The sequence below is a fragment of the Drosophila serrata genome, unplaced genomic scaffold, assembly GCF_035046125.1.
Source record: "Drosophila serrata isolate PLE 108 unplaced genomic scaffold, ASM3504612v1 contig_245, whole genome shotgun sequence".
Classification (NCBI taxonomy): domain Eukaryota; kingdom Metazoa; phylum Arthropoda; class Insecta; order Diptera; family Drosophilidae; genus Drosophila; species Drosophila serrata.
Genome location: NW_028257143.1, coordinates 420,156 through 436,314, shown reverse-complemented (window position 1 = coordinate 436,314; position 16,159 = coordinate 420,156). Strand labels below are relative to the sequence as shown.

General features: G+C 41.5%; 3 protein-coding genes and 1 long non-coding RNA gene across 7 annotated transcripts; 2 read left to right on the top strand and 2 right to left on the bottom strand.

Annotated features, from left to right (window-relative positions):
* The first annotated feature begins 327 nt into the window (after window positions 1-327).
* LOC110185646 (uncharacterized) lies at window positions 328-748 on the top strand. The gene is made up of 2 exons (XM_020954604.2): window positions 328-560; window positions 609-748. The coding sequence occupies exons 1-2, from the start codon at window positions 354-356 to the stop codon at window positions 612-614; spliced, it is 213 nt and encodes a 70-aa protein (XP_020810263.1). The 5' UTR covers window positions 328-353; the 3' UTR covers window positions 615-748.
* LOC110185645 (uncharacterized) lies at window positions 643-13,089 on the bottom strand. 3 transcript variants are annotated; one of them, XM_086832249.1, is made up of 16 exons: window positions 12,324-13,089; window positions 9,693-9,907; window positions 9,566-9,636; window positions 8,136-8,320; window positions 7,585-7,778; window positions 6,478-7,468; window positions 6,210-6,422; window positions 5,825-6,143; window positions 3,241-4,948; window positions 2,895-2,997; window positions 2,662-2,832; window positions 2,136-2,600; window positions 1,566-2,075; window positions 1,277-1,504; window positions 971-1,210; window positions 643-907 (listed from the first exon to the last, which is right to left on the bottom strand). In XM_086832249.1, exons 2-16 carry the CDS (start codon window positions 9,872-9,874, stop codon window positions 839-841), a joined length of 5,649 nt encoding a protein of 1,882 aa, XP_086688375.1. In that variant the 5' UTR covers window positions 9,875-9,907; window positions 12,324-13,089; the 3' UTR covers window positions 643-838. The 3 variants fall into 3 exon arrangements, with proteins under 3 accessions (XP_086688375.1, XP_086688374.1, XP_086688373.1); XM_086832248.1 differs by lacking the exon at window positions 5,825-6,143 and adding an exon at window positions 5,548-5,638; XM_086832247.1 differs by lacking the exon at window positions 5,825-6,143 and adding an exon at window positions 5,548-5,638 and having other exon boundaries at window positions 8,136-8,338; window positions 12,324-12,754.
* On the top strand, window positions 12,244-13,657 carry LOC147643700 (uncharacterized). Its single transcript, XR_015271532.1, has 2 exons — window positions 12,244-12,445; window positions 12,747-13,657. It is a non-coding gene; the product is annotated as an uncharacterized LOC147643700 (long non-coding RNA).
* Window positions 13,658-14,159: 502 nt separating this feature from the next.
* Window positions 14,160-15,974, bottom strand: Fgop2 (Fibroblast growth factor receptor 1 oncogene partner 2). Of its 2 annotated transcripts, none has more exons than XM_020954661.2 (3): window positions 15,837-15,974; window positions 15,641-15,688; window positions 14,160-15,574 (listed from the first exon to the last, which is right to left on the bottom strand). In XM_020954661.2, the coding sequence occupies exon 3, from the start codon at window positions 15,495-15,497 to the stop codon at window positions 14,511-14,513; it is 987 nt and encodes a 328-aa protein (XP_020810320.1). In that variant the 5' UTR covers window positions 15,498-15,574; window positions 15,641-15,688; window positions 15,837-15,974; the 3' UTR covers window positions 14,160-14,510. The 2 variants fall into 2 exon arrangements, with proteins under 2 accessions (XP_020810320.1, XP_086688377.1); XM_086832251.1 differs by having other exon boundaries at window positions 15,641-15,753; window positions 15,837-15,971.
* Window positions 15,975-16,159: the final 185 nt, after the last annotated feature.

The following is a 16,159-nucleotide window of genomic DNA, read 5'->3' as shown; positions in this document are numbered from 1 at the left end:
AAAATTGTGTAGAATCTATGTGTAATATGGTTGACCTTCCAATTCAGCATGTGGGGAGCAAGAAATTCAGGTGCTTGAATTGTAGATTTATTTTTTTTTAGTTTTGACACTTACTTAATTTTTTTTTTCTAGAAATGGGATTGTGGTTAACAGGGTATATACACATATAAACCATTTACAATTTTAAATTAAATATAACAAAGATTCACCATATTAATGAATAGGATCGGCCTGTTAAAATGACCAAAGATTGTAGGCGGAATACCAAAATGACCATTAACAAAGTGGTGTAATATCTTTCTGATATATTTTTGTCAAGGCAAAACATTTGAATCGGGTTGAGATATATCTGAATGTCTCATGGAGCTTTTGAAATTGTTGTCGAAAGAAGTAGTAGATTTGTAATTTATATAATGCTGGAAATCGTTGTGCTATTCCTCCTCAGTTCGGTATCCTTTTTCATTGCTCAGCTGGAGAAACCAACCACATTTTGGGGGTTCATAGATGCTGCATACCCAATCGTCATGGGCATACTGTCCGCTGGAATTGTTTACAAAAACGTTTGTGTCTCTGATTCAGATTACCCTAATAAATTTCCCATTTTATAGAAATAGAGAAAGAGAAGGACGATGGCTACAATAATTACTTCAAATAGAGATGACTTTATTTCGGCTGAGAGAGCTTTTAAATTAAAAATGTAGTAAAATATTTGAAAGCAACAATAAATACATATGATGATGTCATGTGATCATGCCATGGGTACAATTTGTGAGGAATAAACGAACGGCTAAAGCTACAGATTAGAATGAATCCTATGAGACTGTTCAATCGATGATGACTACTTGGCTACGCGTCGTCTTGTGGTTGGTGTGGTGGGTACTCCTCCGCCGCTGGGTGGTTTTGGGATCTATAAAGAGGATTTCAAATATAGAAAGAAATACGGAAAGACCAAAGTCAAGCTTTTGCTCACAGAACGAATGGGTCTCGGTGTAAGGGAATTGGCAGGTGGCGGCTCGCGAGGCTGTGGTCCATCCGGATGTCCCACGACTGTAACAGCCACGGGTCTCTGCTCGGATCCAGCTCGTTCCATGCTCTCGCTGCGCGAATTGGAGCCGGAACGCTTGAACATCCCGGAAAGCCGGCCGCGCAGATCCTTCTTGCTTGACCTCAGGTCACTGGCAACGCTGATGTCTGAATCAGATCCTTGAATCTAGAATAGGTATGATATTTTTTAATAACCCTACATTGCAAACTTGCGTACGCTTTTTCGCCTTACTGATATTTCACTCTCGGAATTGCGACTGCTCTTCGTCAGGCTGCGCAGCTTGCCCATGATGCCCTTTTTCTTTTTGCGAGGTCCCCGGGGTATATCGCTCTGTGTAGATCCTCCAGATAGACGCGAATCGAGTCGTGAATCCAAGCTGGAGTCTCGGACCAGACCGCCTAGCTCCGAGTCAATAGATTGCATTGAGGACACACTGCCATCGTCCTGGCGCCAAATATTCTGGGAAGGAGGTTGTAAATTAAGTCATTGTTAAATCAATCCGGTCTATAATATGTCTCACCTGATCCCTCTGTATGGAGTGATCCAGCGATAGACTCTTTCGAATTAGGCTGCCATTATTGGACGAATTCCGGGACACACGGTTCCCGCCGCGCTGTGAGCCCGCTGCACTGGCCACGGAGCTAGTACTGCCGTGGTGATCGTTCTCCTGCGAGGCAGCTCGTCGCAAGTTGCCACGCCGAATCCGGCTCCGCTCTTGTTCGTCTTCATTTAGCCTCTGGAACTTTCGCAACTCCTCGGAGGCCTCCGCCAATCGCGCCAGGACACTGGTGATTTGTGAGCTGCTGAGCGTCGGCGAGGGTGATCGACTGCGCCGCACATCAGGCTGTTCGGGACGCAAGTTCTTATCGTATCCAGAGCCACCACGGGCGGATCCGCCGGTGCCCACCATTTTAAGATCGGGTGCGATTTTCACCAGCTCGTCGACAGTCTGCAAAAGAGCTCCCACCTTGCGGTCGCCTCCATCCGCCTCCATGCGTCGCTTGATCAGTTCCTTTTCGTAGCGTTCTCGCTGAAATGGAAAACGACCAGTTAAATGTTTATATTTTAATGATCCCACTAATCTCCTTACCTCACGCCTTAACTTTTCATTGGAGGTACGCAGCTTAGCATGGACATCACGCAGCTCCAGAAGATCGCATTGAAGCTCGGCAATCTTTTTGCGTCCCTCTTCCATTTCCTCCTCGGTTGCTCGCTTGATTTGGTCCAGCTTTCGCTTGGACTCCAACCGCTCCTTGTCCCGCTCGCGTTCCACTTCAAAGAGGGTCTGGCGTAAGTCTCGAGCCAGGGTGGAGGTCTCTTGCAGCAGACGCTGCTGATCCTCCCGCTCCTTTTGCCAAGACAATTCCAACTTGGTCTTCATACCCGGCAACTTTGTGCTGCCCGACCCGATGACGCGTTCCTCTTCAAACTCGTTCAGCTTCGATTGCATCTCGGAGATTTTGATCTCATTGGCACTGCGCTCGGAGACGAGTTCGGTCTTGATCTTGCTGGACTCTAACCGGGACTCGACCAACTGATCCTCCAGATGACCAATCTGCAATTTTGACACCATTTCAGTTTGAAACTTGTACAAGTATTTATCTTAATGGACTCACCTGCTGTTCTAAGTAGGCGATCTTGCTTTTGTCATCGTCATCGCTACTGTGCATGGAGCCGCGACTTTGTCTGCCCGTGTTGTTGGCCTTTAGATCCCCGATCTTCTTCTGAGCCACTTCCAGCATTTGCTTGAAAGCGTCGCGATCCTTCTTGAAGCGTTCACATTGGCGCTATTGCAGATTTTTATTTTGAGAAATAGGTTTCCATGAGCAGTCTTTTGATCCAGTCTTACCTGCATTGAATTCAGTTCTCCGCTGAGGTTCTTCACTTGCTGCTCGTACCGCAGTCGAGTGGTGGCTACCTCGGACTTCATCTGCAACTCTGTGTTTTGCAATCTGAGTTGGGTAAAAGTGTAGTTATTATAAGACTTTCAAATTAATTAAATATATATATATATATATAGATAATATAATAAACAATATTCCTAACGCAATACGATTTTAATTTCAAAGTGGTCAAAACTTGCTTTTGGTATTCATAAAAAACCAAGCTTCAATTTATACCTATAAAAACTTTGTTTTTCAAGAACCGAGGAGAACGTCTAGGTGTACCATTTATATTGTTGTAGTTCTACTTACTGTTCTTTGAGCTCTCTGATCTCCGCATCCCGTCTCGCTCCATGGCCGTTCAACGATAGCTGCGCCTGCTCGATCCGGTTGTAATCACTCAATTTGCCGTTGAGATCGTCGTTATCCTTACGGAGCTGGAAGACCAGGTCAATGTTCATCTCATTCTCTCGACGCAGCCGCTCGTACTCGTGCTCCTTCTCCGACAGCTTATTCTTCAGAACCGTGCGCTCGTACTCGCCGCCATTGCCATTAGAGGTCTTGAGGGCCTTGGCCTGCAGGTCGGCGATCTTCTTCTGGGCTTCGTTTAACTTGCGAGCCATGTCGGTGCGCTCGATTCGGATGGTGTCCATCTCGGAAATCTTCTGCCTGTTGGCGTTCAGCTCGGCCTGGAGGCTCTGCTTCTCGGTCGTGAGCTGAGCCCGCATCAGGATAGTTTCCTCGGAGAGTTTTTCCCACAGATTATTGAGGTCCTCGTATCGCTTTTGCTCTGAGCTTAGGGAGGATTGGACCTCCTCCACTTGCTTCTTAAGATCCTGCACCTGCTTGCTGTCCGACTTGCTGGCCTTAGCCTTGAGATCCTTAATCTCCTTCTCCAAGCTGGACTTGCTCTTTTCGGCTGCCTTCTTGGCACTGAGTAGATCAGCGTCCAGTTGGGTGATCTTGGCCTCTAGCTTCTCCTTCTCCTTGCCTAGCTTTTCCATGTCCTTCTCCAGGCCCGATAGCTTCTCCTTCTCCCGCTTGCTCTGCGTCTCCAAACTGGACTTGTTCACCTCGGTCTGCTTCAATTGAGCGTCCTGTTTTTTAAGCTTCTCCTCCAAATCTTTGAGCTTTGAGTTTAACTTCTTGGCGTCCTCATCGCTTCGCTTGAGCTTTTGCTCCAGCTCGTTGACCTTGCTGCTGGTGCCATTAAGAAGTTTCAATCGCTGAACGTCGCCCTCGGCCAGGGCCAGTTTCTGTTTATATTTCTGCACCTCCTCCTCAAGACTGCCCTTGGCCGTTTGGAGGGCCTTCAGCTGGTCGGTTCCAGTGGAGCTGAGCATTACGCGCATCTCGCTGATCTCGTCCTCCAGCTCTTCGACCCATTTCTTGAGATGACTCTTGGGTGTCAGATCGTTGACCCTTTTGGCGGTGCGAGCTGGCAGCTTGGCATCCGCTTCTAACTGCATCCGCTTGAGACGAGCAGTCAGCTCATCCCTCTCTCGCTGGGCCACCGCCAGAGACTCCTTTATCTTTGAGTCCACCTCGCCGTTCTTTTCGCTGGCTTTGCGCAGTGCTAGAAGGCGCTTATTCTCTTTGGTCAACTTGTCGTTCTCGGTTTCGAGTGTGCTCAATCTGCCGAGTTGGTCCTTGAGGGACTCCGCCGCCTGCTCCTTCTCCTGCAGCGTCTTGCGAAGCAGGTTGAGTTCATCGTTGAGGGTTTTTAATTTCTTTTCGGCCGCACTCGAGGATGTTCCGAAACTGATCAGAGAACTTTTGCTCCCACTGGAAGTGTCCTGTCGCAGCTTAGTTTGAAGTTCACGGACATACTTCTTGGACTCGGCATTCTCCTTCTCCAGATCCTCCACCTTTAAGCGCAGTATGGAGGCCTCTTGCTCGTTCAGCTCCAGCAAAATCCTCAGCTCAGCAGGGTCATCCTCGTCGGAGATTCCCTCGTCGCGATCGGCCTGGACCTCGGGTGCGAGGCGGTGTTGGTGCGGAGTGGGACTCAGCTTCCGACCTGGGAAATCGATTCACAAATTAATATGCAGTTATCACAGGAGCCACATAAATCTCTATGAATTTGAAATCAGTTGAAATTCTGTTAGAAAATATGTTGGGATTGTTGTGTGGTTTTTGATAGAAAAAGTAATTTCAAATTCGAGAATTAGGTGGCACTTCTGCATAAGTTAGTTTAGTTAATTACCAATAAAATGGGGATACTTTGGATACGTCGGGTTGTTTCAATTAGTTACTATTGTTAATCAAAATGAGCAGCCTCAAAAAAATGGCAAATTGCTGATTCAATTCTTTCATTAATAAGCGCATGGAAAATTAAATTAGTTGGTTAAGAAAGTACATTGTCCTTGATTAATGAAGAAAAAAGAAGTGTGAGTCACTCTAGTTTATAAGAAATTCCTGTGACAACAGTTCAAATGAATGATTGTTAAAACCCACGGTTTCCACGTGTATTACTTAAATTTCAAACTTAACTAGCTCAAAAATTATTTTATTAAATAATCCCATTTGAAAGTAAAACCGTGGATTTATCATTTACATGAAATACGTTGTCTACGAACTAGGGTTAAGAGTACTTATTAAGTGTCGTTTTGTTCGTACTTCTTGAGCGCGTTGCCATTTTTTTCAACTGCATCATCAACGACTCATTTTCATCCTCGAAACGAGTCACCTTTTTCCTCAAGTGTTCAGCCTGAAACACACAAAAACTTGATATATTACAACTGAAAATAAGAACGACCAAAAGGCAGTAGTAAAGATAAAAGATCGTCTTCGAGGATAAAAATAGTATTGCTACGTTTTAAACAAGTACTGGTTCTACGAGTGATTGCTACACAAAAAGAATTCACAGATCCTCGACTATTGAGGTTCTTGGTACCTGCTCCACTCAGAAGGACATGCGAAATGGCGCTGGGAAAGAGCAGGGAGCGATTGGTCGAGTGCGACGATGATGACGATGGGAAAAGGCCCATAAATGGGGACGGTGTAATCTCACGTTCAACTTCAGTTTGGGTGACACCCTCTTTTAAGGTCACCCAGTTCTCCGTACTGGTGGCCACATCACTGTGTACCAAGGTCACGGTCTGAGTGCCTCGAGGGAAAGCCATTAATTCAGGGTGTAATTCGTGGAAGGTTTGAGTGCCACAACTGAATCTAACCCGCTTTCGCTCTCTATCCCGATCCCTCAGTCGCTGCAGCTTCGTGTGGAATGCAGTACAGTAAATAATTAATTGCGTGTGTATTCTACATAAAGGGTTCTTTACCTCCTCTTCGGCGAATTTTAATTGGTCCTTTAAGTCCGTCTCCCGCTCAATGGAGTCCTGCAGCTCGCGCTGCAAGTGCTGCGGATCCTCTTGCGAGCCGCCGCGAGTGAGGGACTCCCTGGTGATCTTGGCATCCGCCGAGGTCGACTTGCCCAGAGCTCCCAGCATGGGAGTCTTCTTTTTGCCAGGGTTTCGCAACTCTTCGGCTTCAGCCTGTTTAAGAAATAGTTCTAATAAAATAATATTAATATGCATACATGTAACGAACCTGCAGCTTCCTGGTGAGTTCACTAGAGAATCGCAGCTCCTCCTCCAATTTTTTTACCTTTGCACTTAGTTCGGCGTTGAAGGAGCTCTGGCGCTCCTGTTCAAGCGTTTCAATCTTGCGGTCACTCTTCTTTAGCTTAAAACTGAGGATTCGACAGTTCTTTGTGGCCTTCTCGAGGTCCTTCTGCAGACTGGTCTTTGCCTTGACCTCGTCATCACGGAACGTGTCTTGCACTTCATCCATCTCGGCCTGCAGATTGAGTATCTCCCGCTTGGCAGACTGGTTCTCCTCCATCAGTTCTTCGCAAATCTGTTCGGCGGCCTGCAGCTTCCGCCTGAGCTCGGACTCGCTGCCCTTGTTCTCCAGCTCCTTCATCCGAAGGTTCAGCTTGCGCTTGTCATCGCTGACTCGGTCCAGCTGCTCCTTCATTTCGTTTAGCTTTTGCTGCAGATTAAGGGCCTCAGATGCAGCTGTTCGATTGGTGGTGGTGTCCAAGGAGGCCAGGCGCCGCAGCAGGATATCGCTTTTGTCTCGCTCTGCTCTCTCCGCCCGTACTTTCATCGCCTCCAACTCCGTTCGCAGCAATTTCATTTGTTCCTGCATGGCCAGGGTATCCTGGGTCTTGGCTGAAGTACTTGGGGCGGTTGTGTGGTTTGAGGAGGTGTGGGATGGTGATGCAGCGGGTACGGTTTGTCTTTTAATTTCCTTGCTGGTCACGACAGCATCCGCTTCCTTCCGACGTACCGAACTGGAACTTGATGATGAAACGGCCTTCACTTCGCCGGTACCGGAAGTGGAGGACTTTAGACTAGTGGTTCCACTGCTGCTGGCCGCTGTCGTCGTCGTGGTTGCAGCCACTGCTACTTTTTTCGGTGGCAGCGCGGCGCGTTTCAGCTCACCTTGTGAGGCCAGGTTCAACGAAGTTCCCGACTTACTGCGCTCAGGTCGATCAGGAACCGCTGGCGCGGTGGATGCTGTAGACTCGGTTTCCCTGATAAAAAAAAAAACATATGTTATTGTAATTTACACCATTAAAGTAATTAAATAGTTTATCCAATGGTAGTAAATTTTATTATTTTATCGCCATTGGATTTCTCAATTACTCACTCATCTCTCCGCGGAACGGATCGCTCGCGACTGTTTTCTCTGGAGTTCAGACTGCGTTGCTTCTTGAGGAGATTCATTTTTCGGACACGCTCGGCTAAACTGTCTGTCGACAGGATGACTAACTCGTCTGGAATACTTGAAGTTTTACTGGGTGAGGATGTAACACGGGTTGACGGTGTTAGAGAGTGTTCCACCTATGAAGGATGCACAGAATAGTTTAATTAAAAAAAAAATTAGAAGTATTTCTGTGTATATATATATGTATATATGTATGTATATATTATTTGAAATAGATATTTAGAAACTTTAAAGTCAACATAAAATCTTTTAGAAGTAAAAGTTGAGCGGATTTTAATTGGTTTTTGTAACTAAGAGTTGCAATATAAAATTATTTTAACTTAGCTGTTATTACTGTTTAAAAAAAATGAAATTAGAATTAATGATACTAGTTAAATTTATTAGCTTTAAATAAGTAATCGTTGATTTTGAACTCATTGTAAACAAGTAAACGGCTTACTCGGTGCATTTAAGCGAGTAGACCCATTACCTACCTCCTTAATGTCCAAGGCAGTTGTGTGGCGCCGCGGCGGAACCGGCAGCTTGACCGTGACAGCTACATCGTGATCCTCGGCTACGGTTGCTCGGCTAGTGACTGCTGCCTGTGGACGGCGCCCGGCATCGTCCGGCTCGTCGATATCCGGCGTGGAGGCCCAGGACTGCGGACGCTTCCTCAGCTCTACATTGAAGTGGACAACTGGGTTTCAGTAAGGGCATCAGGTGCCAGGACATGCAGGTGCATTGCAAGTTGCAGGTTGCAATTAGCGTTGAAGTACAGTACACACACACATACGAACGTCGTGGTGCGAGAGTGAAACAAACGAGCGAGAGCGAGAGCACAGTACAGATCACGCGTTACAGTGGCAGCAGTTAACATTAACGGTTCATTTAATGCAGAGATTAGTGTGAAGATTGAGAGAAAGACAGTGATGGCACAGTTGTTTTGGGTTGGTTTTGTGCAAGCACATAGTAAGAGTGAAAGAGATATGTAGACAAACACATTGATTAATAATTTTAAATGTATATTTTTGCAACTTACATAAAACACTAAACTTTTGGCTAACGATTTCTCAGTGTTTAAAGGCTTTTATATATTTTTATATTTGTCTATGCTTACAGTTCAGAAACGATGAAATATAAGCATAAAAGTTAAATCAATTAAATCATTACATAAGCCCTAGAAAAGTTGTTAAATAATAAATACCCTTTAATTTAAAAAATTTTAAAAAATAACAAAACTATCTGTAAAGTTAAAAATTTAGATTTAGAGATTTAAATTACTGATTATCACGTAGTTTACGTATCTTATTTGATGATTCTTTTAATAATAACAATAACTTAACGAATTGTTATTCATATTTTATTGTCCTTAACATTGAGAAATCGTTTAATAATTAATAGACAAATAAATAATAACATTAATGGAGGTTATCAAAGAGACTACTGATCAAATGATGAAAAACATACATAAAAACCTAATAAATATTTACTACTGCTAAGATTTAGCTCTTACTAAAGAAAATCAATGGATCAATCCATTGTATGCACTCAAGACATAAACATAGAGTGTATGATTTAGTTTACAGCTTTCAAAACTAAACTATTGTAAATAATAACAAAAAAGGGAAGGCTAGCATCGGATGCCGAAGCTGTTATACCCTTGTAGATTCATTGTATTATAAAACTTAATGTTCTGCATGCCTTTTAAGATACATAAATGAAGATGTAAGCAATTTCACGATTCTTAAACAGACGACGGAAAGACCTATATCTGATGATAATGAACAAAATGTATGTATATACTTTGTCCATTCACTGTAACTGAAAACTTGTCTTACTACAGGGGCAAGCAACATTGATTCCAATTAAATTTAAACACTTGTTACTGTTTGGACGGTTCGTTTTAGATCTGTTCGATTCGCACCTATATCATTGCCGTTGGTTACATTCGCGCTGGTAAGATTCTGCGTTGATGTCCACGTGCGGGAACTGGGTCTGAGGTGAGAGTGTTGATTAGATCCCCAGAATGCGAGCATTAGCTGATCACTCACCGCGAATTCTGGGCATCGGATAAATTGGGCGAGGAAGCGGCCACTTCTTCGCCGGCCCTCCGCGCTCCATGCTCCTTGTAGTCCCGGAAACAGCGCTTACATCGCGTTGGATACCGAGTCTGTGGATGAAAGCCGAGGGGGCAGAGCTGATCGCCTTTCAGCGATGGATATAGATGATGCATCTGTTCTCGTACAACTTAGCAGCTTTTCGTTTTCTGAAATCGGATATTTGTCAACCAGATAAAAAAAATAGTATATTACACATAATTCCTTGCAAAAAAGAACAATTGTTCGACTTCACGTGAACTTTTGTAAAAAGAACTTGATCATTAGATTTATTTCCTTTTTTTTGTTTGGTTGTATATTTGATCGTTATATACATATATTATTCGCACGAACAATATTCCCAATTCACAGGTTCTGTACAAAACAGTGGAATTTCTGGCATTAATCCAAGTCAACAAAAGAATGTTGTACACTTCTACATGGTACATGTGTTCATCAAATAGTAGAATTTAGTTTTCGACCCAAGTGTATTTCTTATTTTTTACTTGGCCATTACTTTTAAATTAAATACTTTTCAAGATTGTTTAAAAGCTCGATTTATTTATATTTAACAATGTAGCACAGTTTGATGTAGATCAATGTCTTTGATTACGAAAACATTCTGAAGCTATTTCATTTTAGGATTACTCAAAAGAAGAAAGATGGTGCATAAAATTATTAAACATAATTTTCTTTGGGATATCAAATGGATTTGACAAATGATTATATGTTTGTAGACGGTCTAAGTGATATTTTATGTTTAAAATGTACCTACAGTACTTATTTAAGAAAACAGAATGTATACTTTAAACATTTTTTAAATATTACTCTCTGTCTAACTTTTTTGTTAAATAGCAACGGAACTGAATTAAAATAAAATGCGTTATAAGTTTTGAGTGGAGTAGGCCGTGATTTTTGGTGATATATATAGTTATTATTTGATTTGAGTGGAGTAGGTGGAGGTTTTTTTTTTGTTTGTTACTCTTTAGTCTTTAACAACACTTTGTAATTCCTTTTAGTTATAATAAATTACAGTAGCGGTAACTCACGGGAGGAAAATATCCTGCTAATATTTTCCATCAGAAAGCTTATTAAACGAGGAACCGGCCTTTAAAGGGGTTTTCTACGAATTTAAAGATCTCAAAACCAAAGATAACAAGAAAGGAAGCTAACTTCGGCACGCCGAAGTTTATATACCCTTGCAGATAGAAATTCTATGACTAGGAATCCATAAAATATAAATTATATATATTTGTGTTAAAAAACAATGAAGTAATACCTGCTTTCATTTCATTCACCTATACATATTATATTTGCAGCTTTTCGTTCACAGATTTCCATTTTTCTTCTACATCAAACAATAGTTTGTATGGCACCTATATGATATAGTCGTCCGATTTTCATGAAATTTGACACAAAATTTAAGACTAATATAAAATGGCTACACCTCAAATTTGATGAAAATCTGTTGAAAACTGAAAAAGTTATAATTTTTAATTGTATTAATTTCTCGATCGTTCCTATGGGAGCTATATGATTAGTAGTCCGATTTTCATAAAATTTTATACAAAATTGTAGAGTATAATAAAATGGCTATATCTCAAATTTGATCCAATTCTATTAAAAACTGAAAATGTTAAAATTTTTTTTGTAAAAATTTTCCGATCATTCCTATGGCAGCTATATGATATAGTCGTCCGATCCGGCCCGTTCCGACATATATACGAGTGAGAGTATATAGAAGGCTAACTGCAAAGTTTCGTTCAGATAGCTTCAAAACTGAGAGACTAGTTTGCGTAGAAACGGACAGACGGACAGACGGACAGAAGGACAGACGGACAGACGGACAGACGGACAGACGGACATGGCTAGATCGACTCGGCTGTTGATCCTGATCAAGAATATATATACTTTATATGGTCGGAGGTGCCTCCTTCACTGCGTTGCAAACTTCTGACTGAAATTATAATACCCTGCAAGGGTATAAAAATTATGAATTTCTGAAAAAAAAGTAAATCAAACGGGTACCTAATTTTTTTTTTTTACGAACAAATTTATTAAACTGATATTAATGCAAAACTTATGTTTGTTATTGGTTTTCGCTTGGTTAACCATTTCACTTCCAAAGAATAAACCTTTAACTTCACCAATAATTGATTATATTGTAAATATAAACCATTTTTTATCGTAAATATAAACAATATTTTATTGTAAATATAAACAATAACAAATAAGTATAGAATATATTTTTAGAGGCATCAAGAGAGAGAGAGAGAGAAATGCATGCGATTATCACAGGTGGAATTTGCGCAGGCGATTTCATTCAGCCTGCGCATGTTTTTAGCAAAAATAAATAACTCAGCCCAAGGAAATGGCCAAAGAGAGAGGTAAGGGAGACAATTCTTTATCATTACCTCTTTACTTTCTTTCACTCGCTCTTTTTTCGATGCTGCAAATCCCTAGTGCGTTTATAAATAATTATCACCGTTTTAACCTATTTTCATCTGTGTCGTTCCGTTTTTTTTCGGTGACGGACGACACTTGCAAAATGTGCGACTTAATTTAGAACGCCCAGCGACTACTCACACGAAATACTTCCGCATTTAGAATAATTAGCGGCTGGACGAGTGGGAGTTCGACCAGGACCAGGCCAGCATCCGCATCCACTCTTGCTCCAAAGAATCGACGATCCGCTCGCTGTGGGCAATGTGAGTGATATATGATGTGGATGTTGGTCGCGAGGCGTGCGGAATTTTTCGTTTACCACAGCGATTTCAGCTGGGTTGTTGCGTAACCGTCCGGATTGGCGTACCGTGCGTCTGACAAATAGAACTGATTTCGCGATCCTAAATCCTTATTATCCTTTTGGTATCTTTAATCGCAATCCCAGCTCAATTTTTAAACGCTGTGTCAATTTCGGAATATTCACACTTAATCCACAACATTTACGGCCAAAAATTAGCTGTGTTTTATAAATAGCATTGTGTTCTTTTTCTTTCTGAATGGCAGCGCACTTCACACACACAAATCATCCCAGTGGACTTCAAATGCAAGACGTTTTCGAAATATATACATCGATGGATTAATCGCTCTCTCGGGGGTATTACCAAATATTATTTGTTTACAATATTTTCAATTGTTTCCAAATTGAATTTTGGATTTGAATCACTCGCACGCACACCAGCCCGTGCATACATATATTTATATATCTTTAATATAACCGCCGGTCGTCGAGCTCTCGAAATACCTATATAGCGGATAGCTGCATCTCTTTCGCGCTGCCATGCGACCACGGCGCAGATTCCGGGCACTGTTTTTGGCTTGCGGACGCGTTGAAAATCGACGAGAAACTAAATTTAAATCTTTTCGAAAAGCTTAAACTAACCGCCGGAGCCAATTGTAGTATTGTAAAAAAAATGTTGCTCTTGTTTTGTTTAAGAGATTTCACCGAAGAGAATCAAATCGGCAGAAGAAAACTCGACAATGTTTTTGAGGTTTTAATAGCTCAAAAGACTGGAGAACAAATTTAGTTTTACCTTTTGAAAGTTTTCCAAAATTAAGGAAGAAAACTAAATAAACTAAAATGCTAATCTGAACCCTAGATCCTTGACAATGAAATAGCAGGTGATAGATTAATTCGCCTACGATTCCAAGATACACATATCTAATATGTTTTTATTGCCTATAGAAAAATAGTTAACGTTTTAGTAGAAAATGCGAAACCCATAAAAAAAACTTATTGGATTAAAAATAATCCCATTCCCGATTCAAATTGTTGTAATCGCTGAAGTAAATAAGAGAAAGAACTAACAAATTAGCGTTTGATTATAGGGAATATTATTAATAAACATATTGTTTTTAGATTTTGATTTAAAAAAAATCTGCTACTATAAAGATATATAAAATTGTAATTATGATAATAGCAAAAACGTTTTTTTTTAATTGTTTGTCCAATGAAAGCAAATTAAAATGGATTTTCATCAATTTATTTTTTCACAGTTTTATCCATTGATTTTTTATATAGTATTTACTGTATATATTTATTTTCGTTTCGTTTCTATTTTCAAATTGCTAACTTGTATAAGTTTTATTTTTTCGTCATCTAAGTAGATATTTAAATAAAATTGAAACTCTAAAAAAGAAATTTATATGTTTATTTAAATATATATATACACATACATATATGTTCTACGACAAAATTGCAATCCAATCCAAACACCAGTTTTTTGGTTTCAAGGCTGTATTTCCTATTTACATTTATGTTAGCTCTAGAGAATCGATCTAAATGAACACATTAAACATTAGCTTTTACTGTATTTATGTGCCTATCTTACTCTTTATCATACAAATTCATTAATTGCAAGATACCAAACAATATACATAGCTAATTGTTTGCTTCATAAAAAAATGCCTGATTAGTTCTGGATTTGTTATGGAATTTATTTAGAAATCATAAAATCGACAGAGTACGTGGTGTACATTACATTCGTTTGTGTTTGTGTGTGAGTGGGTTTCGCCTACATTTTAATGATTAACTCCATTTTCATTGTTTACAATATGTTTATATAGACATTATGCTCCAATGCATATGAATAAATTAGAGATTATTAATCGCTATGTCCTAATGCAGGCTATCCGATGACGAATGTGTGTTCCCCTCTTCATGTGTGAGCTGTTTTGTGAATTGGGTGAGTAAATACGATGCAACAGCGGCCCGAGCGAAATGAAGAGCGTATATGATTTAACAATGGCAGGTTGCAGCACCACTGCCTATCATGTTGCACTGGGGACATCGGAAGCAGTGGGCGGTGTAGCCGCCAGCTCCTCGCCAGAGTCGTTTGGCGTCGTCGTCACTGACGGCAGCAGCGGTGGCGGATGCGAGTTGGCTGCTGCAGGTCCATTGTTGTTATCATTGACCACAGGCTGATCCACCGTCTCCAGCAGCACCGTAGACGCAGGCTGTGCCTGGGTTTGGTTTTGACCTTGATTCTGACTCTGACTCGGGGCAGTGTTGAATGTGTTGTTGCATGCCTTCGCCGCTGGCTCCGGACTACTGTACATCTGAATAACAGAGTTGTTATTCATATTCTCGACCGAGGCGCCCGAAATGGACAGATCGTCAGCCGAGTCGTCTGCCATGCTATCCGTCTGCACGGCTTTTTCCTCCAGCAGGTGGTCGCTTTCACGAATGGGGCGTTGGGCAGAACCGTACTGCTTGGATATCTGCAACAATTCGCGCAGTGTCTCATTCTCCAGCCGTAGCTGCGAGATAGTCTGAAGCTCTCGCTGCACTATCCCATCGTCCACGCTAGCCGCCCGCTGCATTACGGCGGCCATCTCGTTGATCTTCTCGCGCTGTTCACGGATCACCTGCCACATGCGCTCGTTGTACAGCTCCTTGAAGTTGAACTTGCTGTCCAGCACCTTGGAGACTGTGTGCTCGCGGTACTTCTGCATCATCAGCTCCATAGCTCGCTCGTAGTCCTCGATACAGATCTTCAGCTCGCGATTCTCCTTGAGTATCTCCGAGCTGTTGATATTCTGCTGCTGGATTCTATTAACCATGTCGGCATTCGTTTTATTGTTCGAGATCCGGTTAAGCGACTCGATGTCGTCCTGGTATTGTCGCAAACTCTCCACCAGCCTATTGTTCGTCTCCGCCTCCTCGAGCAGCGCTGTTCCCAATGCGTCCAGGTCCTTGACCCGACTGGCCATGCGTTGCGCATCCATTATTATCTGGCCCACGAAAAAATTCGACATTCTGCCGCCGTCACAAGCCCGATTGCAATTTTAGAATTTCTTTTGTTATGTTCCCAGGTCTTGCGACCTGACTGGCTCTGTAAATACAATCGAGTTGATTCACATTTTCTTGACAACTTTATGGGTGCCGCATGGGCACTTACCTTCGGTGTAGGTTAAATGATGTCCTTTTTAACAGTTTTGTCTTATTTCTGGGCCAAAATACAAAAAATAATACGCTTACTAATAAAAATTTTGACGACACGACCTAATAGAGCTGGCCAACCATCGATATCACCATCGATAAGCTCGATGTTTTAAAAAGGCGTAATATCGATATTATTTTTCAATATGACTTACCTTCGGGCCAACCATCGATAGCATTATCGATAATCTCGATGTTTTCAAAAGGCGTAATATCGATACTATTTTTCAATCCAGTTTTTGAAATTTTTGGATTTCAAAACAATTATTTCAATGAATAGTTAATGTGGCTGTTCTGATAACGGCTTACTTCGTAAGCAGCTGCGGTCATAATAATACCAATTTTTAGATGTATAAAGTAAAAATAATCTTAATGATAATCCTTACCTCGCATATTTTATGTATTTGAGTATTTTTCCAAATAATTTAATAATAATCACTTTAGCAAACTGAATTTTTCTGGAGTTATATATATATAT

Excerpts from the sequence above, each read along its gene's own strand:
- LOC110185645 (XM_086832249.1), bottom strand. The coding sequence starts at position 9,874 with ATGCATCATCTATATCCATCGCTGAAAGGCGATCAGCTCTGCCCCCTC. Across the intron at positions 7,779-8,135 it reads CTGCCTTGGACATTAAGGAG|GTGGAACACTCTCTAACACC; the intron begins GTAGGTAATGGG and ends CATCCTTCATAG. Across the intron at positions 1,211-1,276 it reads ATTCCGAGAGTGAAATATCA|ATTCAAGGATCTGATTCAGA; the intron begins GTAAGGCGAAAA and ends TACCTATTCTAG.
- Fgop2 (XM_020954661.2), bottom strand. The coding sequence starts at position 15,497 with ATGTCGAATTTTTTCGTGGGCCAGATAATAATGGATGCGCAACGCATG.
- LOC110185646 (XM_020954604.2), top strand. The coding sequence starts at position 354 with ATGTCTCATGGAGCTTTTGAAATTGTTGTCGAAAGAAGTAGTAGATTT.